The 21,557-nt window shown below is 23.1% G+C and overlaps 4 protein-coding genes across 4 annotated transcripts; 2 read left to right on the top strand and 2 right to left on the bottom strand. All coding sequences in view use genetic code 6, as the record gives it.

The window, feature by feature from the left end:
* Positions 1–909: 909 nt before the first annotated feature.
* Positions 910–4,520, bottom strand: TTHERM_000028549 (ribonucleoside-diphosphate reductase, alpha subunit; the record flags this gene model as incomplete). The annotated part of the gene is made up of 6 exons (XM_012797091.1): positions 910–1,238; positions 1,304–2,072; positions 2,131–2,435; positions 2,497–3,300; positions 3,892–4,278; positions 4,403–4,520. 6 exons carry the CDS (start codon positions 4,518–4,520, stop codon positions 910–912), a joined length of 2,712 nt encoding a protein of 903 aa, XP_012652545.1.
* A 1,633-nt stretch (positions 4,521–6,153) lies between these two features.
* TTHERM_00028540 (ribonucleoside-diphosphate reductase) lies at positions 6,154–12,614 on the bottom strand (the record flags this gene model as incomplete). Its single annotated transcript, XM_971757.2, has 3 exons — positions 6,154–7,601; positions 7,710–10,999; positions 11,119–12,614. The coding sequence occupies 3 exons, from the start codon at positions 12,612–12,614 to the stop codon at positions 6,154–6,156; spliced, it is 6,234 nt and encodes a 2,077-aa protein (XP_976850.2).
* A 1,369-nt stretch (positions 12,615–13,983) lies between these two features.
* TTHERM_00028530 (zinc-binding dehydrogenase family oxidoreductase) lies at positions 13,984–15,539 on the top strand (the record flags this gene model as incomplete). The annotated part of the gene is made up of 11 exons (XM_971756.3): positions 13,984–14,052; positions 14,108–14,176; positions 14,229–14,311; positions 14,374–14,424; positions 14,479–14,539; positions 14,588–14,681; positions 14,743–14,845; positions 14,903–15,029; positions 15,086–15,213; positions 15,265–15,403; positions 15,465–15,539. The coding sequence occupies 11 exons, from the start codon at positions 13,984–13,986 to the stop codon at positions 15,537–15,539; spliced, it is 999 nt and encodes a 332-aa protein (XP_976849.2).
* A 619-nt stretch (positions 15,540–16,158) lies between these two features.
* On the top strand, positions 16,159–20,581 carry TTHERM_00028520 (hypothetical protein; the record flags this gene model as incomplete). The annotated part of the gene is made up of 10 exons (XM_971755.2): positions 16,159–16,248; positions 16,327–16,500; positions 16,565–16,669; positions 16,797–16,960; positions 17,012–17,168; positions 17,225–17,389; positions 17,467–17,678; positions 17,731–17,896; positions 17,948–19,784; positions 19,842–20,581. The coding sequence occupies 10 exons, from the start codon at positions 16,159–16,161 to the stop codon at positions 20,579–20,581; spliced, it is 3,810 nt and encodes a 1,269-aa protein (XP_976848.2).
* Positions 20,582–21,557: the final 976 nt, after the last annotated feature.

Here is a 21,557-nt window from a genome sequence, read left to right as displayed (position 1 = left end):
TTAAATCATAAACAATTTAGTAATTTTTAGTATTTTTGAATGAATAGAGATTAAATAGTCTATTCATTAATGCTTAATTAAATATTTTTTATTTAAAAATTTATTTAATATATTTTATGATTATCCTTAAAATTTAATAATTAGATGAAAAATAGCTCAAAATATAAGTTACTGTTTTTGGTTGAATAAAGATTAGAAGTGCTACTCATTTAAGTTTAACTAAAAAAATTATTTTAAAATGTATTTTTTATATTTAATCATAATAATTTAAAGTAAAATAGTTCTAGTCTTCAATTTAAATTGAGGAAATTAAAATTTTTATAATTTATCCCTATTATAAATAAATATATAAAAGTGATGTTTCATTTTTTTACTTTTAATTTAATAGAAATTTTAATTGTAGCAAATTAATAATTCGAAAATATAATCTTACATAAAATATTCTTATTTAGCTTTTTATTTCTTGCTTGAATTAAATATTTTTAATGAATGAAGACAAATAGACATTATTTTTAATTTAAAAGAACTTTTTCATTTATCAATTTATTTCCCTTAATGATAAAATTATATCATAAAATTTATTTGGGTTAAAGTAGCTTTTTTAGTAATTAAATCAAATTGAAAAATGAAAAGTTTTATCTATCTTGATTTTTAAGAAAAAGTTAAAGTGATACAAAATAGAAATATATAAAGGATAAAAATTGATAAGAATTATTGTTATAACTTATTTGAGTTAATTTTAAAATTCAATTTATTTTTAAGGTTTTAATTTGAATATATTTTATAAAGTTAGTGTGGTAAGTTAGTTTATTCTTTTAATAAAATTAAATTATTATCGACCAGACAGTATTCTATATTATTAATTGTTAATTATATATTATTTCTGATCAAGAGCATGATACTTTCTACTCAAGAACCGCAAGCTAAGCAGTCTCCTTCTTCATATTCCCATTTACCTTTAGAATTTTTTCTTCTCTTTCTCATTGGACATGCTTGATTTTGGTCAGCTTAATTTTATTATTATTATTATTGTTCGCCTGATTACTCATCAGATTTAAATTTCTTGGTTGGTTCTTCTTTGATACCTTCAGGGTTTTCTAATTCTTAAAGATCATCTTATTTTCTCTTACCATTAATATTTTAAACATTAATAGAGCCAGCTTCTCTAAGTAAACTTTCAACATCTAAGGTGAATTTGATAGGATCAGCAGCAGGTCTACTTCTCAAGTAGTACATACCTAAATTATTGTATTTAAAAATTTTAATTTTATTTAGATAAATTAATAAATAAATTAATATTTACCAGTCTTAAGTCCTTTTTCCCAAGCATAGAAATGCATGGAAGTAATCTTAGAATAAGAAGGATCAGAAATATGAATATTTAAAGATTATGATTGATCGATGAAAGGACTACGGCCGACAGCAAGATTGATGATAGCTTTTTGAGATACTTCCCAAACAGTTTTATATAGCTACTTGATATCATCAGGAATATCAGGAACTTGAGAAACAGAACCGTTAAATGCAAGGAGTTAGTTTTTAATAGAAGGATTCCAGAGATTTCTTTCAATTAAATCTTAAACAAGATGAGGATTAATGCAAACAAATTCACCAGCAAGAACTCTACGTGTATAAAGATTTGAAGTGTAAGGTTCGAAGGATTCGCAATTACCCAAAATTTGAGAGGTAGAAGCAGTAGGCATGGGAGAAATCAAAAGGGAATTACGCATACCGTGTTCTACGATTTTCTGCTTTAATCCATCCCAATCATAACCACATAAATGAGGCTTGTAATTCCAAAGATCAAATTAGAGTTGACCCTTAGAAGCAGGAGATCCTTTGAAAGTTTCATAGGGTCCTTCCTTAATTGCAATTTCCATAGAAGCTTCACATGCACCAAAATAAATAGTTTCAAAAATCTTTTCATTGACAATTTGAGCTTCATCACTTTCGAATGAAATTCTCATTTTGATAAAAGCATCTGCTAAACCTTGAACACCAATACCAATAGGTCTGTGTCTCATGTTAGAATTTTTAGCTTCAATAACGGGATAGTAATTTTCATCAATAACCTATATAACATATTAAAATATTTTAACATTTAATTTGCTTTAGTAATTTATTTTTTACCTTGTTAAGATTAAAAGTAACAACCTTGGAGATTTCATATAGCTTTTGATAATCGTATTCTCCGTTTTCTTTAACAAATTTAACTAATGAAATAGAAGCTAAATTGCAAACTGCTACTTCATCAGGGCTTGTATATTCAATAATTTCTGTGCAGAGATTGGAACTCTTAATAGTACCTAAGTTTTATTAGTTAGACTTTCTATTGCAAGCATCCTTATAAAGCATATAAGGAGTACCTGTTTCGATTTAACTATCAACTATATCTTACCATAATTCTCTGGCGTTTATGGTTTTTCTACCTTTGCCTTTTAGATAATAAAAAATTAGTTTAAAATAAATATATAACTAAAATAGATTGTATTTTACCTTCATTTTCGTATTTTGTGTAGAGAGCTTCGAATTCATCTCCCCAAACATCAGGAAGTCCAGGACATTCGTTAGGACACATAAGAGTCCATGTTCCATCAGAAATAACTCTCTTCATAAAGAGATCGGGAATCCAGAGGGCATAGAATAAATCTCTAGCTCTTTATTCTTCTTTACCGTGGTTCTTCTTTAATTGAAGGAACTCAAAAATATCAGAGTGCCATGGTTCCAAGTAGATGGCAAAGGATCCCTTTCTCTTACCACCACCTTAGTCAACATATCTAGCAGTATCGTTAAATACTCTAAGCATAGGAACAAGACCATTAGAGATACCATTAGTTCCTCTAATATAGCTATCCCTTGCTCTAATATTATGAACTGAAATACCAATACCACCAGCACTCTTAGAAATCAAAGCACTTTATTTAAGGGTATCATAAATACCTTCAATAGAGTCACCCTTCATTTATAGCAAGAAGCAGCTACTCATTTATGGCTTAGGAGTACCTGAATTAAAAAGTGTAGGAGTAGCATGTGTGAACCATTTTTCACTCATTAAATTATAAGTACGAAAAGCACTTTCTAAATCTCTCTTGTGGATACCAATAGAGACTCTCATTAACATATGTTGTGGTCTTTCAGCAATCTTTCCATGAATCTTCAAAAGATAACTACGTTCAAGAGTCTTGAAACCAAAGAAATCATAAGTATAATCTCTATCATAATTGATAACCTTTTCAATTGCTTCTGCATTTTCTTTAACAATTTCATAAACATCTTTTGCAATTAAACCTGCTTATCTACCTATTTATTAGTTTAAGATAAAATTTTATTCAGTAAATGAAAAAAATTCTAAAATTTATAAATATTATTTTCTTAAATCTTTATTATTTATTTATCAATCTATTAAAATATATTTAAACTAATTTAAAATAGTATAAATCTATCTTAAGACAAATTAGTATATTATTTTGCTAAAGTAGAACTATTTATGAGCTATAAAAAAACACCTTTTAATATTTATTTTTTATTTATTTATTTTAAAGTATCTTTCATTTCTTTGACTTGTTTATTGCTTGGGTAATAATAAAATAGGTTTTATATTAATAATACTATAAAACTATTTAATAATCTTAAATGTTTATAATTTAAGAATATACTAAAATTTTATATATAAACTTGTTTATTGCTTAGAAAAGTTTATATTATAATATTTTTTTTCTAGTTAGTAATAGTTGTTATTATTATAAACTAAAATATCGTCTATTGATCAATTTTGATCAAAATATTTGTACCAAACCAATATGTTTTAGTTGGTTTATAATAACTGGTAAAATCTAATGAGCAAATTCCATTAAAATATATAAATTTTTAAAAAGTATATTTAATGCTTACCACTCTTATCAACATAATTGTAAAGGGCAGAAATGGTTTCAAAGAAAGAAGAGCTTGTTTCTTTGTGTAAGTTTGAAACTGCAATACGAGCAGCAAAGAGAGAATAATGAGGATGAATAATTGTCATATATGCAGCAGTTTCAGCAGCAAGCTCATCCAATTCAGTGGTGTGTATGCCATCGTACATACCATTGACAACCTTTTAGATGATTAAGTCCATGTTGACGAAGTTTCTATCAAGATTGAAGGTGAGGGCTTCTAATCTTTCCTTAATTCTGATTAAGTCTAAGTTCATCTTTTCATTTTTACGATTGATGATATGGTGAATTCCTTTACTTTTAGCTAGTTCAGTTAGCTCTTCTATGTTTAAGATGTGATGATCGGACACTATTATAAATTAATGAAAAATTAAAATGAAATCAAAATCAAAAATAAACTCATTAAGACTTAGATGCTTTCAAAAATTATCTAGCATCCATATTCAAGAGCTTATAAATGCAAAACATCTTACTTTTTATTGGTTTTAGATCTAATTATAGAAGTTTTATTTAAGATTTTTGCTTCCACTCTAATCTATAAATCCTTTTTGAATTTTTTTTTTTTAATTTTTCAAAATGTTAAAATATCATTAATTAATTTCTTAATTGATCAGCAGTATTTATAGCGAGAACAATCTATTGATTTAGTTACAATCAAGTGACTTTTAAAAAAGAAAAAAAAGCAATTTTTGGCGCTTTTCCAATATTTTTATATATATTCAATAATTTGGAGGGGAAAGGTACTGTTTTCCATAATTGTTGCTAAGCAGAAAAAGCAGTATTTATCTGCGTATTATATCTTAATTTGTACTATAAATGAATATTTTATAAAATTATTTACTCTTTATTCTGGTAGGAAGCATTTTAAAACTCTACTTTCGCTTAAAAAATGAGAAATCCTAGTGGGAATAATGAGTATTTAAATTTAAAAAGAGGTAATAATTTATCATAATTATTTCCGCTCAAAATTTCAATCTTATGCCTCTAAAAATAATTTGAAATTAATATAATATAAATATAAGCTAACTATAAATCGACTCCAAATGTCAAGATGTATAAATGATATATATTTATTAAGTAAATAGGTTAAATTCTATATTTAATGAAATATTAATATTGTATTAATTTAAAATTAATCTTATAAATTTATTTTTGTTAAATATTTTTTTCTAAAATATAAATTTTTTTACTTTTTATTTAATCTTAATTTTAAAAATTTATTAAAATTTTGAGAAAATGATCTTTTTCCTTCTGGATTTATCTATAAATAGTAATTATGGAGAAAAAAGCTATTATTTTTATTTTATAACCTGAATTTCTATAAAATATTTTGTTGATTTTAAAGTTATATTAAACAATTATTCAAAATTTTATTTTAAACTAAATTTCTATTTTAAATTTTATGAAGTATTTTTTTTTATTTAATTATTTATTATTGAAATAACTGACTGATATTAAACATGAAATATATTTTTTTTAATACTTTTTAAAGTTTAAATTAAATTTTAAGTTTATTTTATAAAATATTATTTAACTAATCAAGAAGTTTCTTAAACATATTTAAAAAAAACACTATCTTTTGATATAAATATATTTTTTGAAAGTATTTAAAAATCAAAAAAACTATCTGTTAATATTATATTTGGGATTTTAATAACAATAAAAATATTCTTGTTAATGAAAAAGGAAAAATAAATGATTTTAAAAGATTAATTGAAACTTTTACAAAAAAATTGTTAAAGTTTTACTAAAAATATAAATAAACGAAATTAAAACTGATAAATCTATTTATAAAAGTGTAAATTTTTAAATACTTAATATAGAATTAATTTATAGGATATTAAAAAGTAAAGATAAATAAGTAACAAAGTTTATTATAAAAAAGTTGCTCTAAAAAATAAATATTTTTACATATTTGATAAATTAAGGAAAATTATTGATTGATAAAAAAAGTAAATTATAAATAAATAGCGGATAATTTAATTTTTAAATCTCCCCCCTTTTCTTAAATTTTTAAATTTTCTGAAATAAATTATACTAATTTAAATCAAGAGCTAGTATCAAACTATTAAATAATTTTTTTATTTAAAAATAAAAATAATTAACATTCATAAAAATAATAAATCATAAATATTGAAAAATAAATAAAATTATATATTTAAAAAATATAGATTGTTATATAAATAAATATAATGTAAATATTAATTTTATCAGGAATTTAATCTCAAATTTAATTAGTGTTTTGAAGTTTTACATGCAAACTTTTTTTCTTTTTCTTTTGCAATGGAGAAGAAGAAGAATTTTTTGATTTAATTTTTGGTAGCATTTACTCTTGCTTAAATTTAGATTGCGTTATTGGTGAATATTTTATTGAACTTATAGGGCTGAGTGATCGTGGAGCTGTGGTAGCTGCTGAAGAAGGGTAAATATTGGGTGAATTTGGAGATAGTATTATGTTTTCTTTCGCGGTAGGTGATTTAGATTTTGAATATTTATGGTTTTATTTGTGTTTAATAACTTTAACTACTGGCTGATTAAATTAGTCTGTTTGAGCATTAGATTTTCTCTTAGAGTTAGGAGAACTCTGAGCATGAATATTTAACAAGGCGTTTTAATCATTTTATATTAGGCTGAATGGAATGTCTTAGTTTATAGAATTTTTACTTCCTGTGTTTTAAAATTTTTTTTAAGCTTAAAGCTTGTTTATGATATTCCAAATGCTAGTGTATTAAAAAGAATCCCTCCTATTCCCTGCTTTTTATTAAAAATACCTAATTTATGGTAATTGCTATTAATTATTTTCTTTGTTATTTAAATTCAAAAAATTGTAATAGGTATCATCCATTGACAAATTATTTATATCTTAATTTCTTTATTAGTAATAGTTATCACTATGCTTATAAAGTTTAAGTACTTCATCCTCTAGTTATTTTTCTTTTTCATATTGCTTTCTTTTAAAATAAGCAACAAATTACTTTTTAACCTTTATTTTTTCTAGGTGGTTTGAAGGTGAAGGTGGAGAGTTATTTTATTAATTTTGCTAATTTTATTGAGATTATTATGTGTTAGAATTTTTATTATTATTTTGTGTATCTTATTAATTTGTTTATTGAAATTACTATTGCTTATCCTAACCTTACTGAGAATTTAATTTTTGAGATTTAATTTGTTCTAACTTTTATTGATGAATCTCTTTATTAAATTTTTCAATGCCATTTTATTTAGCCTTTTTAAAATCCTTTTAATAATGAACTATTTTTTTTAAGGCATTTATAAGTTCTTATTATTCTTTGTCTATCTATTTTTAAACTCTCTTGGGTGATTATTTATCTTCAAGATTTGTATATTTTAAAGGCTGTTCTTATTTTTTATTTTCTTAGTTTTATAATTTTAGATTAGTATTCTAATTTTTAATATTATTTTCAGGCTCTTTCACATATTTATCTATCAAATCAGATTAATCTAAACTAATACATTATAAATCTCTGCTTTAATATTTATTTCTTTTGTAATTATTTATTATTATTTCATCTTATTTAAATGTCTTCTTTTTATTTGGAATTTTTTAGAAAAAATTTATGATTCTGATTGGAGAAAGACTTTTTTACCATAATTTTGATATTTATCTTTTTCTATTCGTTTCTGTAATAGAATCTTCGCTTCTTACTCTCTCTTTATTTAATTTATTAAAAAAATATAATTAAAATATAAATTTTATTTTAATTTTAAAAATTAACTAAATTTTTTAGTAAAGTATTAAATTTTAATTAAAAATTTTACTGAGAGATTGAAGTACAAAATTTTGAGTCTTTTAGAGAGATTACTCCTACTGCTTTATCTCTTCTTATTTTTTTAGGTTCTCTTCTTAAAATATCTTCTTTTATTCTTCAAGCTCAATCTTAATTTTTTTTCTAAGAGATGTAAAATTTTAGTATTCTTCTCCTAAGTTAATCGTTTAAGGATTATTTATGTAGTGCAAATTATATATTTATTCTTTTATTAAATCTTTGATGTTAATTTAGTTAGGATTCTTTTTTATTATGTGATTTTTGTCATCAATTGTTAGCAACGACTCCTTTTCTTCAAATTTATTAACACCCATATAAGAATTCATTCTCCTAATTTAGTTTTTATAGTAAGCTTGCAGCTATAGATTATTGAGTCTTTACTACCAATCTTGCCCATAATTAAAATCATATTGATCTAGCTTTTAGAAATCATTTGCATCTAAATGTGAATTTTTTTTAGACATTCCACTGATTTGCTTTTTTTGCTAATTTTTTTTCTTGCTTTCTTTTTTCTAGAATTAATTTCTAAATTCTCTAATTTACTTTTAAGAATCGCATGAAGATTAGCTAAAACTACTATTGAATTATTTCTATTTTTCTTTAATTTCATTGATCAATTTTTACAGAGTACTTATTATTTGAATGAGCTACACTGTTCTCTCAATACCTATTTATGAGTAATTGAATGCAGCCCTTTCTAATAAATTAGGAAATTAATTATAGAATTCCATAAGGATAGTATCATCGATTACTTTTTTTTCCTCTTTTGTGAAGTCATCTAAAGGTTTTATTAATTGAAGTTTTTTAAAAGTACATTTTTATTATTGCTCATTACTAAATAAATTTGTTTTTATCCCTAATTAAGTTATCACTTTTTCTAATTTAAGCTTGGCAATACTACTTGAATTATTTGATGTTATAGGCTTTAGTTCTTGTTCATTATTCTGCTAAAAAAAATTTTATTTCATAACATTGTTCTATACGAGAGAAATGTAGTAAAGTATATCAACTTTTTTACAGAATCTAAGCAGATAATAACCTTGCTTAAATTGGTAAATAAACTGCTAAATAGAGTTAGAGCAGTAAGGAAAAAAATAAGTTACTACTGAAGTTATACAGTCGAATATATGCCCTTACTGAGAAAAAAGCTAAATTAACATACCCTTCATGGGCAGATCTAAGCTAATAACTTGTTAAAATTCTTATTAAGAAAACTCTGTTTTAACATAATTAGCACTTCTCTGAAGTAACGAGTTAGCTCTTTCATTCAATTTTAATATTTAATTATTAGCTCTTAACAAAAGTTATTAAAGAGCCTCATTGCGCTATCTATCCACTAAATTACTCAACACCCTTGATACACGAAAGTGCACGATCTTTAAATCTTATTAAAATAGACTTAAAATTCTCTATGCTTTGTTAAGCTTGAGTAAAGTATGTGAATATTCAATATTGTAAACCTCTGCTTAAAGTAAATGCTCTCTTTCAATCATTTTTTTCTTGTAGTGCATAATTTCAAGTATTTGTGACTGATCTTATGCTTCGTTGATTTAAAACTCAGATCTAGATTTGATTTCCATATTATTGTTACTTTCTAGATTATTTAAAGTTTTAAATGTGTTTCCTTTAAATTTAAAAAAGCTTTTGCTATCTTAGTTTTTATCAAAATTTATAGATTAAGAACTATATGTAGATTGATGTTCTTCTTCAGGTTTTTCAAGTGGAACAGCTTCAAGTTCTTCCAAATATTTTTAAACAACTCTTTTTGTCTAACTTAGCTTATTTTGTTAAATTTATAAATTCTCTAAATTTTCTTTATTTCTTTTAAATCTCTCTGTTAGCTCAACGAAGCATATTTCGATATCTCCTTCAATAGACTCCATGAACTACTTTACCCTTTCCTTTAGAGGAATTTATTCATCCCTCAAAGCCTTTTATTTGAGTATTTTTTCCTTTTCTTTTTCAATTTATTTTTGAGAGTATTGACCAATTTAAATCAAAGTTGAAGATTTCTTTTTGCTTTTAATAAACCTAGAAGAATTCTACTTAAGAGACCTACATGAACCTATTATTTAAGATCCTTTAGTTGATACCCTGTCTAATCTAAAGCGATTTTATTTATTTTTTAACTTTTTTAGCATCCTTATTTTATTTTTCTTTGGCTTATTTTACTTTTGCTTAACATTATTTTATTTGTTTTATTTCTTTACTTTTAATTTTTAATTCTTTTCGATACTTTCATTATTAAGAATATCCTCAACAAATCTGGCATTTTTTATTTTTTTCTCTTGTAAAGATTTTATAAAATTGGTATCACCATCAGCAACTCCATTGTTATTCTATTTGCTTATTTCACTATTGTGATTGTAAAGTGGTTAAAGTTTATTTTATCCTCCTTCTTCTTATTCATCTTCAACTAAACTGCTATCGAGACTACTGCTACTAAAACTATCAACTTATTTGTTAGATTTTTCTTTGCTCTAAACTATTTCTTATGAGTTTAAAGTAAAATCTGATATTGTATAATTTGAATTTTCTCCAGATTTGATAGTTAATTAATTAAAGCGATCACTTGAAGAAATCTTATTGTTTTCTGCAGAAGAAATAGATGATTCTTTCCAATTTTCAAGGTCATCTTATTTCTTAACTTTTTAAGTAACAAATATAGAGGTATCATGAATTTTTTCATCTAAATCTTCAAAAAATGAAGAACACTCTTTGTTAACTTCTTCTGAATGTTAATTATGAGCTTCCATACTACTACTAGAAGAATCACTACTACTTGAGTTTTTCTTTAAATTTGTATCTTCTGAAACTGATAAATTTTAATCATTTTCTAAGTTATTTTAACTTAATTTTTAATTAGACTTTTATTGATCTTCATCATCGTTCATAGATAATTAACTACCATCTTAGTATAAATTTAATATATTATTGAGAATATTTAGTTTTTTTTAATTATTTTCGCTTTTTATTTATTCATTTAATTTGATTCTTTCCAATTCTTTGACCCCTATGTCTTTCATTTAATTCTTTTCATCAATGTTTTACTCTTCTTGTATAACCTAATCATTTAATATTTTATTTTACTTATTTTATTTTTAATCTTAGCTTTTTTCCTTCTCTAAAGATTAGTTTTAATCTTCTTAAATAACATTAATAGTATAAGCTTGGCTGATCTTTTCTTAAGCTTATGCTCTAGGTTCATTTCCGATATTTTTTTCTAAATTTTAAGATTATACATCTTCTTCTACTAGAGAATCTTATATACTTCTTTAAATGCTTTTTGAAATATTTTTTTTAATAAAATTAAATAAATATTTTTATCCTCGCTATGAATTTATTTCAATAAAAATAACAGTAAATTAAAAAAAATTATTAATTTTATTTTTAAAAATTACTCTGAAAGTCTTTTCTCCATTTTATCTGAGTATTGCTTCAAAGTAATCAAAAAATCAATTTATTCCAAAGTAGCTTGTTGCTTTTGCTGTGTATTTCTTATGCTAGTTTTATACTAAATTTCCTTTTCAAGATGTTTAATTTCTTCCTGTTACTTATTTAATTGTTGCATAACCTCTTTTTCTTTCTTACTAAACTCCTCATACTCTTTAATTAAAACAACTAGCTCAGACTCTACTTCTATCTGCTTTATATTTTACTGATTTAAGGTTTCAGCATATTTTTAATCTCTTTCATTTAGCTCTTCGTTAATTTAATTTTTCTTGAATCTGATAAGCTTTTTTTAAAGCCTAACTGCATTCAATTCACTTTCTAAAGACTCATTAGTCTTATTTATTGAAGAGCTTGCCTATTATAAATCATGAAGTTTCTTCCTCATGTCCAAGCTAGCTTGCAAAGTTCTATTTTCCATCATTTTTAAAGTCTACTCATAATATATCTCTGCTTCTTACTTATCCCTGACTTAATCAATTTATACCTTAACCTTCTCGATATAAGATTGTAACTCTTCCTGAATATCTTATTAGGTCATCTATTATTATTTTTAATTTCTCCTTGAAAAATTTAGTAATTTGTTTATAGAATGCTAAATCTCAAAATCTGTTTTAATTGGTTTTATAGTTTCTGAATTCTATTATATTCCATTTTTCTTTCTGTATAAGTTAGTTTTTTATTAACTTTTTGGGATAAACATGAACCTATTCTCTAGTATAGGGTCTTCCTTAAAAAGGTAGTTCTACTTATTAAAATCTACTTCATTTATTTACTAGCTAAACTTGCTGCTTAAGTTGTTTTTAAACTTTTAGAATTGAAATTTAGTCAAATCAGGGTTAAAGAAAATAGATTCGTTAAAATTTTCACTTTAAGCATTTGCTATGTGCACTAAAAGTTGGTTATTCTTTTCTAATTATTTCTACTTCAAAATATTTAGTTATATGATGTCGTCAATTATTTCCTTAAAGCTATCATTACACTCTACTTAATTTTTCCGTTTTCTTTCAAGCTAATCAAAGTTAGTTTATTTTATAAAGTCTTTTATTTTTTCTATATTTGTAATCTAAGGTTCCTCTAATAATATCTCCTTTTGACTTACTTCTTCTTATTAAGCTTCTTCATTTATAGCATTATCATGAGCGACGATAGTTACTTTTCTCTTTTACTAACTCTTTTTAATGTTAAAATCTTATTCTTACTCTCCATCTTCAGTAAATGTAATTGGTTTTTTCAAAAAGCTAAATTTTTTGCTAGCTCTTCTTTTATTCTAAAGAGGTATTTCCTTATCACTATTAAATAAGTTTTTTTTTTAATTTGTTTTTTTTCCAAACTATCCCACAAACTAGATAGCAGATTACCTCCTCCTAAAGTCAACTGGTGTAGACAAATCCTAAACTAGAGTTTATAGACGAGACTACAAATTAAACTCATCTCCTTCTTCCATTACTCAAAATAATAAAAATAATGAAGTAAAATTTAAAGAGAGCTTTATTTTATTTCTTGAAAATATGCTTATCTCTACTTAAATTCTTTCTATTTAAAAGCAATTTAATCTTATTATAATTAAATTTTTTAGTGCAGTTAATATGATTTAACATATCTAATTCCACATATACAAGCAAAGACTATTTATATTTGGAAATATTAACCAAAAATCATTTGAAATCTATCTATCTAACGTTTTCAAATTAAATATTGCTATTTATTTTCAATATTATTTATAAACATAGAATTATTAAAACATATTTTAGTTTAGAAAGAAACAAAATTTTAACCATCTTAATAAGCAATATAATGAATTTAAAATATCTGCATTATATTTTTTATTATTGCAAAAATAATTTTAGAAAATTCTGTATTTTATATTAAATATTGTATCTAAAAATAAATAAATAAAAAATAAATTTTTTAGATTAATTATATTATAAAAATATTGGAACTATTTTAATATAAAAATAAAATCTTTAAAAAGAAAGAAAAAATGACTTATAAATAAATTCAAATTATCTTCTTAAAATATTATATCAATTATTTATCCATAAATATAATGAATTAATCATAAAATTTACAACATTAAAAATATTTCAATTTTATATAATAAAATGATTAAAAAAATAGATTTAAAAATAAATCCAGATTTTTTTAATATAAAAAATATAAGTTGAGATGTATGAAAAAATAATTTATTTAATTATAAAAAATAAAATAATCAAAGACTAACACTAATAAGGGCCTCTAATAAGAAAAACTAAATATAAAATTTATTAATATCTAATTAATGATAAATATTATTATAATTTTTGTTATAAAAACAATTAAGCATTATTCATAAATTTATATAGGTAGAAAAGTCTTTTATTAATTATAAAAAATAAGTTGAATTATTTAAAAATATATAATATTTCATTCATAAATAATATTTACTGTAAATTTAATATGCTAATTATTTATAAATATTATTAATTTATGAATAATAATTAGATTAATTGAAATAAAATTAATTCTTTCTTAAAATAATTTTATTGCAATTTTTAGAAAAAGAATCTAGAAATTTTTAAATTATTTTTATCATTTTCTTCATCAGAAAATACTTAGGTAGAACCATTATTAGGATTTCTTATCACATTTTTATTATTACAATTAATCTGTGTAACATTTCTTGAGAATTATTCTAGCAAATTTCTATTATTCCAAAACGAATAATAAATTTTTATATAAATTGAAGAGATTACTGAAAAGATATTGAATAATAAATAATAAAGATCAGATTAAATTAAATAAGTAAACAAAATATTTATATATCAAAACTAAGGATGAAGCACATTTATCAAGATTAACCTGGAGATGTTAATGTCTTAAAAATAAAAGAATCCCCTTTACCAGTAAAATATTTTTTGAAGAAGAACTTTTTACCAAACATAATTTATTCTACCTAAGTAATTAAAATAAGACGAAGTACTTATGAAGATATCATATACAGCTATTAACAGAGCAGAAGTATTGCAAGTAAATTTTAATTAAAAGTAATTTTTAATACTAAAAATGCATTAAATTACAGAGATAAGGAAAGGTTTATCCTTCTCCAGGACATAGTCCAATTATTGGATTAGAAGCTTCAGGATATGTTGTAGATCACTTAGGGTGATTTATTAAATTTAATGAAAATGACAATTTTTAATTTCTTTGTTTAATATATAAAATAGCAAAGAACTCTACCCTGCAATTGGTTTATTCTCTGGCGGAACCTATGCTTAGTAAACTTTAATCTTTCTTATTAATATTTTTAAACTTTTTTGTTTGTTTATTAGGTATGCAGCAATTCACAAAAATCACGTTTTTGAATTACCAAAAGGATTAACACTTGAATAAGTAATTAACTTTTATTGCAAATAAATAAATAAATTAAAATTTTTATAGGGTGCCGCTATCCCTGAAGCTTGGATTACTGCTTACTAATTGATTAAATATATTGGATAAGTTTAAAAAAATGATTATGTTATGATATATGCAGGTAAAATTTATTTATCTTAAATCTTTATTAATTAAATTATAATTAAAACTAATTAATCAAGCTGCTAGTGGAGTTGGTACTGCAGCCATTCAATTAGCAAAATATTTTGGAGCTCATGCTATTGCAAGCAGCTCTTCAGAAGATAAACTTAAAATATGCAAAGAGTAACTTTATTTGTTAGTGATTTTGAATTAAGAATAAATAAAATTTTATTTTAATAGATTAGGAGCTGAATTGTGTATTAATTACAAAACATGTGAAAATTAAGATGAAGAAATACTTAAATTCACAAATGGGAAGGGTGTTAATTTAGTATTAGATTGTGTTGGAGCTTAAAACTTTAAATTGGTAAAATATCAAATCAATTAACTCTTGTTATAAATATTATTAATATTAAATTTAAGACTGATAAAATTATTGGAGTTGATGGTAAATGGATATTATATGGAAGTTTAGGTGGAACAAATATTGAAAAGTTTGATTTAGGTAGCTTGATGAGAAGAAGAGCATCCCTCATAACAACCTTATTAAAGTAACTAAAATCAGATATATTGTATTTTAATATTTATGTAAATTCTTATAGGACAAGGTCAGACGAATACAAGTCAGATTTAATTTCTAATTTCAAAAAAGATACTATAGAAGGTTTTTGCTCTGGTTAGCTTAAGCCAATCATTGATAGGGTTATCAATATTACTTGGGATGAAGAAGGATTAAAAGGAGTAATTTAAATACAAGAAAAAAAAATATAATTTAATTTTAATTTTATACATAAATATAAAGTGGAGAGATGCTCATACTACTATGGAATCTAATGAAAATATTGGCAAAATTGTTGTTGCATATCCTAAAATATGAGATATAATTTCATATAATTAAATAAATACTGTACTTAATTGTTTTTATTTTATATCAGTATTTCATTAATTCTTTATCTTAAAAATCTTAAAATTTTTCCAACTTCGTAAAGTAATTTGAAGAAAAAACAAATATTTATTTTGCTTAAAAAATAGATCAATTGTAATTAATTATTTTAATTACAGGTATTTGATAATTAATGATTTTTAAATTAAATGAAATTTTGTGTTTAATTTAAGAGTATTTTTTATATTGATTGAAATCATGTTAAATTTAAAAATTAGAAACTCATTCATATAATTTCAAATTAAACAGATAATGCATGCAGCTTGTATTTTAAATTTTATGAGGATTTATTTGTTAATCGATTGATTAAGAAAGCTGTTTTGAAAGTTAATAAAAATATACATAATTACATACAATATTTGAAAAATATTAAAATTAAAAACTATCAAAGATTTTAACACTTCAATCAATATTAATAATAATTGTGTATAATTAATTAATTAATAACACTTAAATATCTCTTTTTAAATTCCGCTTATATTTTATTATAAAGACTATATTAAGTAAGATACGTTGATTAAGATTGCTCAGCAGCTAACAACAAGCATTATTTATGATAGCTAACTACGAAGAAGAAAGCATTGAATAGCTAAAAAATCAAATACATGATTTAGAATCAGAAGTCTCTGCTTTAAGAGTTTAGGTACTTCAATTTTTAAAATTATATTTAACTCATAAAGTGATAACATTAAATCTAAACTTGATTTCATATTCAAAATAGCTAAAAAGTAAGGAAAATGGATGGAATAAAGAAAAAGCTATTCTTTAACAGTAGATAGAGCTATAGGATATGTAAATTAAAGAATCTAAGGCAAGAGAAGAAAATTTTAGGAAAATGAATGAGACTTTTATGGAGACTTTATAAGGTTTAACAAATGACAGTAGTAAATTTACAGTAATCAACAATAAATTAAAAATGGAATATTTGATTAAATTGAACACAACTTTAAATATAACAGAATAAGTCACTCAAAGATTTAAAAGGTATGTTTGAAGGAATCAGTCAGGATAATGAATAGAGTAAGATAAAAAAATAAGATCTTATCACTAAACTAGAAGCAGAAGTAATAAATATATTAATTGCTATATGAAAAAGGATTATTTATTTCGTGTGAAAAAATATGAAAATTACTTCAGAGATTTACTTAATATATTCTCTTTGATATGTAATCAATTAATTTTAATTTATAGAACAGAGAATTGAAAGATTAAATCCATGAAAAGTAATTGGAGCTGTAAAAAGAGATTCATGAGAGTGAGAAGAATATGTTAAAGATGACAAGTGAAATTAAAGACCTTAACATTTAAAATTAAAATCTACAAGGCATAATAAAAAAGCTTGAAGAAGAAAAAAGGTAATTTCGATTTCAAAAAAGTAGAAAAAAAATAAACTTTTACTTATTTAGGACAATTAAGGATATTGCTGAATAGGAAGCTTAACAGAAAATAAACGATTTGTAAAATGAATTCAATCGCATTAAGTAAGAAAATGAGAAAGAGATGCTTAATAATAATGCATTGAATGAGGAGAGAATTCAGTAAATTAAAGAACTTTATGAAAAAGTAGTTAAATTTTAAATTGAATAATTAATTATTTATAAATTTTTTTCAAATTTCAGGAAAAATAAGTGTATGAAAGCAAGATCATTAAAAACAAAGAAAACCTTAGTTCAGAGCAGATGCTCACGTAAACTTATTTTGAGGAATTGTAGATTGCTCATTAAACAGAAATACAACAGCTTTAATTACAAATATAAACATTGAGAAATCAACATCTTTTCGAAGTAAATAATAAAAAATACTACTTATTTTTGAACTAACTTTTTTTAATAATTAATTAATTAATTAATAATATAAAAAGTAATAATAAGCATAAAAAGAAAAGTAAGAAAATGAGTTAAAAATGTAGGAATTACAAGAGAAATTTAAGAGCTTCAAAACTAAAAGTAAAACAAATGATTAAAATATAAAGCTCATGAAAGAAAAACTTGAAAAATCAAAGTAAGACACAGAATAAATAAACTAACTTAATGAATAGAATAAAAAACTCAAATAAAAAAATAAGCAATTAACGTAAAATTTATATTATATTTCGCGCTGTTTAATAATCTAATATTCTAAATAGAGAGTAAATCAAAAAATTAGAGTAGGTTGAGATAAAACTCAAAGATTAGCTTATTGAAAAAAATCACATCATAGAAGAAGAAAAACTAGGTAATGTTAGAAAAGAGAATATTATAAAAAATATGCAAGAGAATACAACTTCTGTGGCTCATCATGAATAATCTAACGTATTTTTTTTAAATCAAGTAAAATAACTTAATATTATAATTTAATAAAAGTTTGTAACAGATCATGATTTAAGCATATCTTAATTCTAGCTCAGATAGTAAAATAATAATTTATTTTCTGCAAGCGTTCTAAATAATAATACAAATCCTATTCATTCTTCTGTTTAGAATATGGATGGATTAGGATTGGGTAACCCTAACCATTAAATTTCCTAAGGAGGGTTAAGCTCACATTAATAGTCTTATAATTAACATCTGAAATCCGTATCTGAATGCGATTTCCAATAGATTATTTAAAGTAATTAGTAAATTGCTTAAAATAACTCAGAAATATTTATTCAACAAGATAGCAATCCTAAAATTAATACAGATGAAATTCCTAAAAGGGCAGCTCCAAATAGAGCCTAACAAAGACTCCAAGGAGGTAACAATCCTCTTGCAGGTTAGATTATTCAAAGAGGATAAAGTAAGAATATGAATTCACCTGAAGCTAAATAACAGCACCTTCTATAAATGCAATAGCTGTAACAATAGTAATTCTAACCACTCATATATAAATAAAATTCGAATAACAATTTATTCTAACAAAATATTCCAGTAAATCAAAATAATAATCTAAACAATGGAATTTATAAATCAATTTCAAGCAGTAACAGTAATTTAGGTTTAGTTAATAACTAAACAAATAGGACTAACTTAAGTGGTGGTGGATTAATGCTAACAACTAATTAAGATGTTATGATGTACACCTAAAACACATAAAATAACTATACAGATGAAGATATTGTAAATATACAGAATTAGGCTAATGAAAAACCTTAGCAAGGAATAATTGCAAATTCAGCTCTAGTTCATTCTTCATCAGCTAATTCAATGAATAATCAAAATATTTATTCAAATAATATTTTTTATAATCCAAATAATCCAACTAATAGCTAAATATCTATGCCTTAGTCTGTATAATCCAGAAATCTCTGTGAAGGTTGCCGTGTTGGAGTTAAGCATTTATTCTCTCAATAGCGTTAGAATCTATCTGTACCTTCACGCCATGTTAACAGTAGTAATGCTTAACTTTAGCAAGTTTCTTAGCATCATCAGAGCCTTGAAGATGATCATAATCAATTTGAAATATAAGATTTATAGCTTTAAGTTGAAGATTTAAGCAGATAGCTAGGTGAGAAAAATTATGAAAATGAGTAATTAAAGTAATAAATTAATACTTTAGAGTAAGAAATTTTAAGAATTTCAGATAGTCACAGCTAGGCGATAGAATAAAATCAAAATTAATGTAAAGAAATAGATAGGCTAAATGAACTTTTATCTCAGACATCAGCAGAAAAGAAAAAAAAAGAAGAGAACGAAGTAGCATTAAAGTAAGAAATAAAATATTTAGTAGATAAACTATTGAAGGCCAAAGAAAAAATAGATTTATAGCAACAACCATAATAAGATACTAAAAATAGTGATTAATTATCTTAAAATTTATATACAGAATTTTCTAATAACAATTAATTTTAAATTTAAAATAACAACAAAAACATGTATAACTAAAGCAATAATAATCTTAATAATTCAAACTTAGCTAATAGTCCTAAAATAAAAGTAAATATTTCGAATAATTTTGATAAGAATTCTCAAATATTTAATGAAACAAATTCAAATGCTAGATCAAACACATTAACAAATAAGCTTGGCACAGATTTAAACCTTCAAAATAAATTCAATTCAATTTATTCAAGTAACTACAATAGTGTATTAAATAACTAATAAAATAGTAATGATGCTACTACTTGCAACCATAATTAGAATAAAGTACAAAATCCCAATTTAATTAAAAATTCTTAACTTACTACCTCAGTTAATATTTCTTAAATGCTCAATTAGTCAAGTAATAATTTCTATTTATATTCAATTTTTTTAAATTATTTTATTTTAAATTTAAAAGGTTGTGTAAACTAAAGCTTATGTTTGAATTGCTCAACTAAATCTCCAGGATTCTTGAATTTTATTCACTAAAATAAAGAAAACTCCTCTTTCTAGACAAGAAAAAATGGCTACGGTGAGGAAAAAATATTATTTGGTGCTCTGGAAAAGAGTCCAACAAGCAATTACAACTTAGGTAAAAGCACTGATTTATTATAGCAAGATTTCCAAAAGTACAAAGGTATAATTAATACAAGCCAAAACCTCAATAACTAAAATACTTCATAAGCTAGTAACAATTTAACTTCAAATAATAATTTAGAATAATATGATAGCAATATCAAAGCATACTCAAATCTAGGTACTGGCTTATATTAAAACATAACAAATAGCTATAGATAAACTTCCTAATGCAGCTAATACAGTTCTAATAACCTAAGTTAAAATCAAGGAAATTCAAATATTTGTAGAAGCGATAGAAAAGGATAAAATAACCTAAAGAGTATGATTCAAAAAGAGGAAGAAAGAGGATTCTATTTTAGATCTAAAACTCCATTCACTTCAAGATTTAATTAATCTCTTGAAAAATCTAATCACATACCAATGCAAGACACATCAACTAACTTTGAGTAAACAAAAAAATAACTGTTTTCTCAAGAAAATAATATAAATTAGATAAAAAACCCATTAAAAGCCTTATAATAACAACAATTGAGAAGAAATGAAATTCCAAAATCTAAACCCAGCTATTTATTTGATTGAAAAAAAGCAAATAAACTTCTTCGATTTTAATAATCAAAACATTAATTAATACTAAAATCTCATTTTGAGAAAAACAAACAAACAAAAAGCCACAAACAATTAAATAAACTACAATACTATATCAATCAATCAATAGATTAAAAAATAAATAGGTTGTATAATTTCCACTTTTACATATTTTAAATGATTTGTTTATATTCTACTTATTTTCTATTCACACTATATTAATATTTATAAATTAATTAATCTTAATCTTTATTTGAAATTCACTTCTTTTGGCAAAAGATAAAAATTCTTTCCATATTTTAAAATGATTTTTTGACCAAAAATTGTTTAAAAATATTTAAATTCAATATTGTTTCATTTGTGAATTTTTGTAAAAAAATAAAAATCCCTCAACATAGCATGTTTTTTTGTTCATTTATTCCAATCCAAAAATATTTTTATTATTTTAAAAATTGATTTTATAAAATTTTAGATTAAAAATAAATACAGTATCATCTAATATACTTAGAAAATCTTTAAAATAAATAAAATTTATTTTTATTTTATTTAAATCAATTAAATAAATAATGCTTTTTTAAAAATAAACTGGAAAAATTTATTGATTTAAATTTAAAAAGAATCACTCAAATCCTAAGCTTTTATAGATAAATACAAAAAAGATAAAGTCTGTAATAGTCTATTTTATTAGGCTTTGTAGTATTTTCTATAAATAAATTATTCTCAATTTACTAAAATAACGCTATCATAAGTATCTAAAAAATTCTATTACGTTTTATAATTCCATTTTTATTTTAAAGAGTGCCTATATTTATTTTTGCAGATTTAAAGATATTTAAAGATCGAGATTGATAGATATTTGATATGACTAATTAATACTTTGCTTAGGAATCAATAGATAGATATAGAGATTGATTACCTGTTTATTTTATTTGGCAATCAATAGAAAGGAGACTAAGATATGAATAATAAA

The sequence above is a fragment of the Tetrahymena thermophila genome (assembly GCF_000189635.1).
Source record: "Tetrahymena thermophila SB210 genomic scaffold scf_8254667, whole genome shotgun sequence".
NCBI classification, from domain to species: domain Eukaryota; phylum Ciliophora; class Oligohymenophorea; order Hymenostomatida; family Tetrahymenidae; genus Tetrahymena; species Tetrahymena thermophila.
Note: the sequence above shows the minus strand (reverse complement) of the source record. Positions and strands in the feature narration are given on the sequence as shown.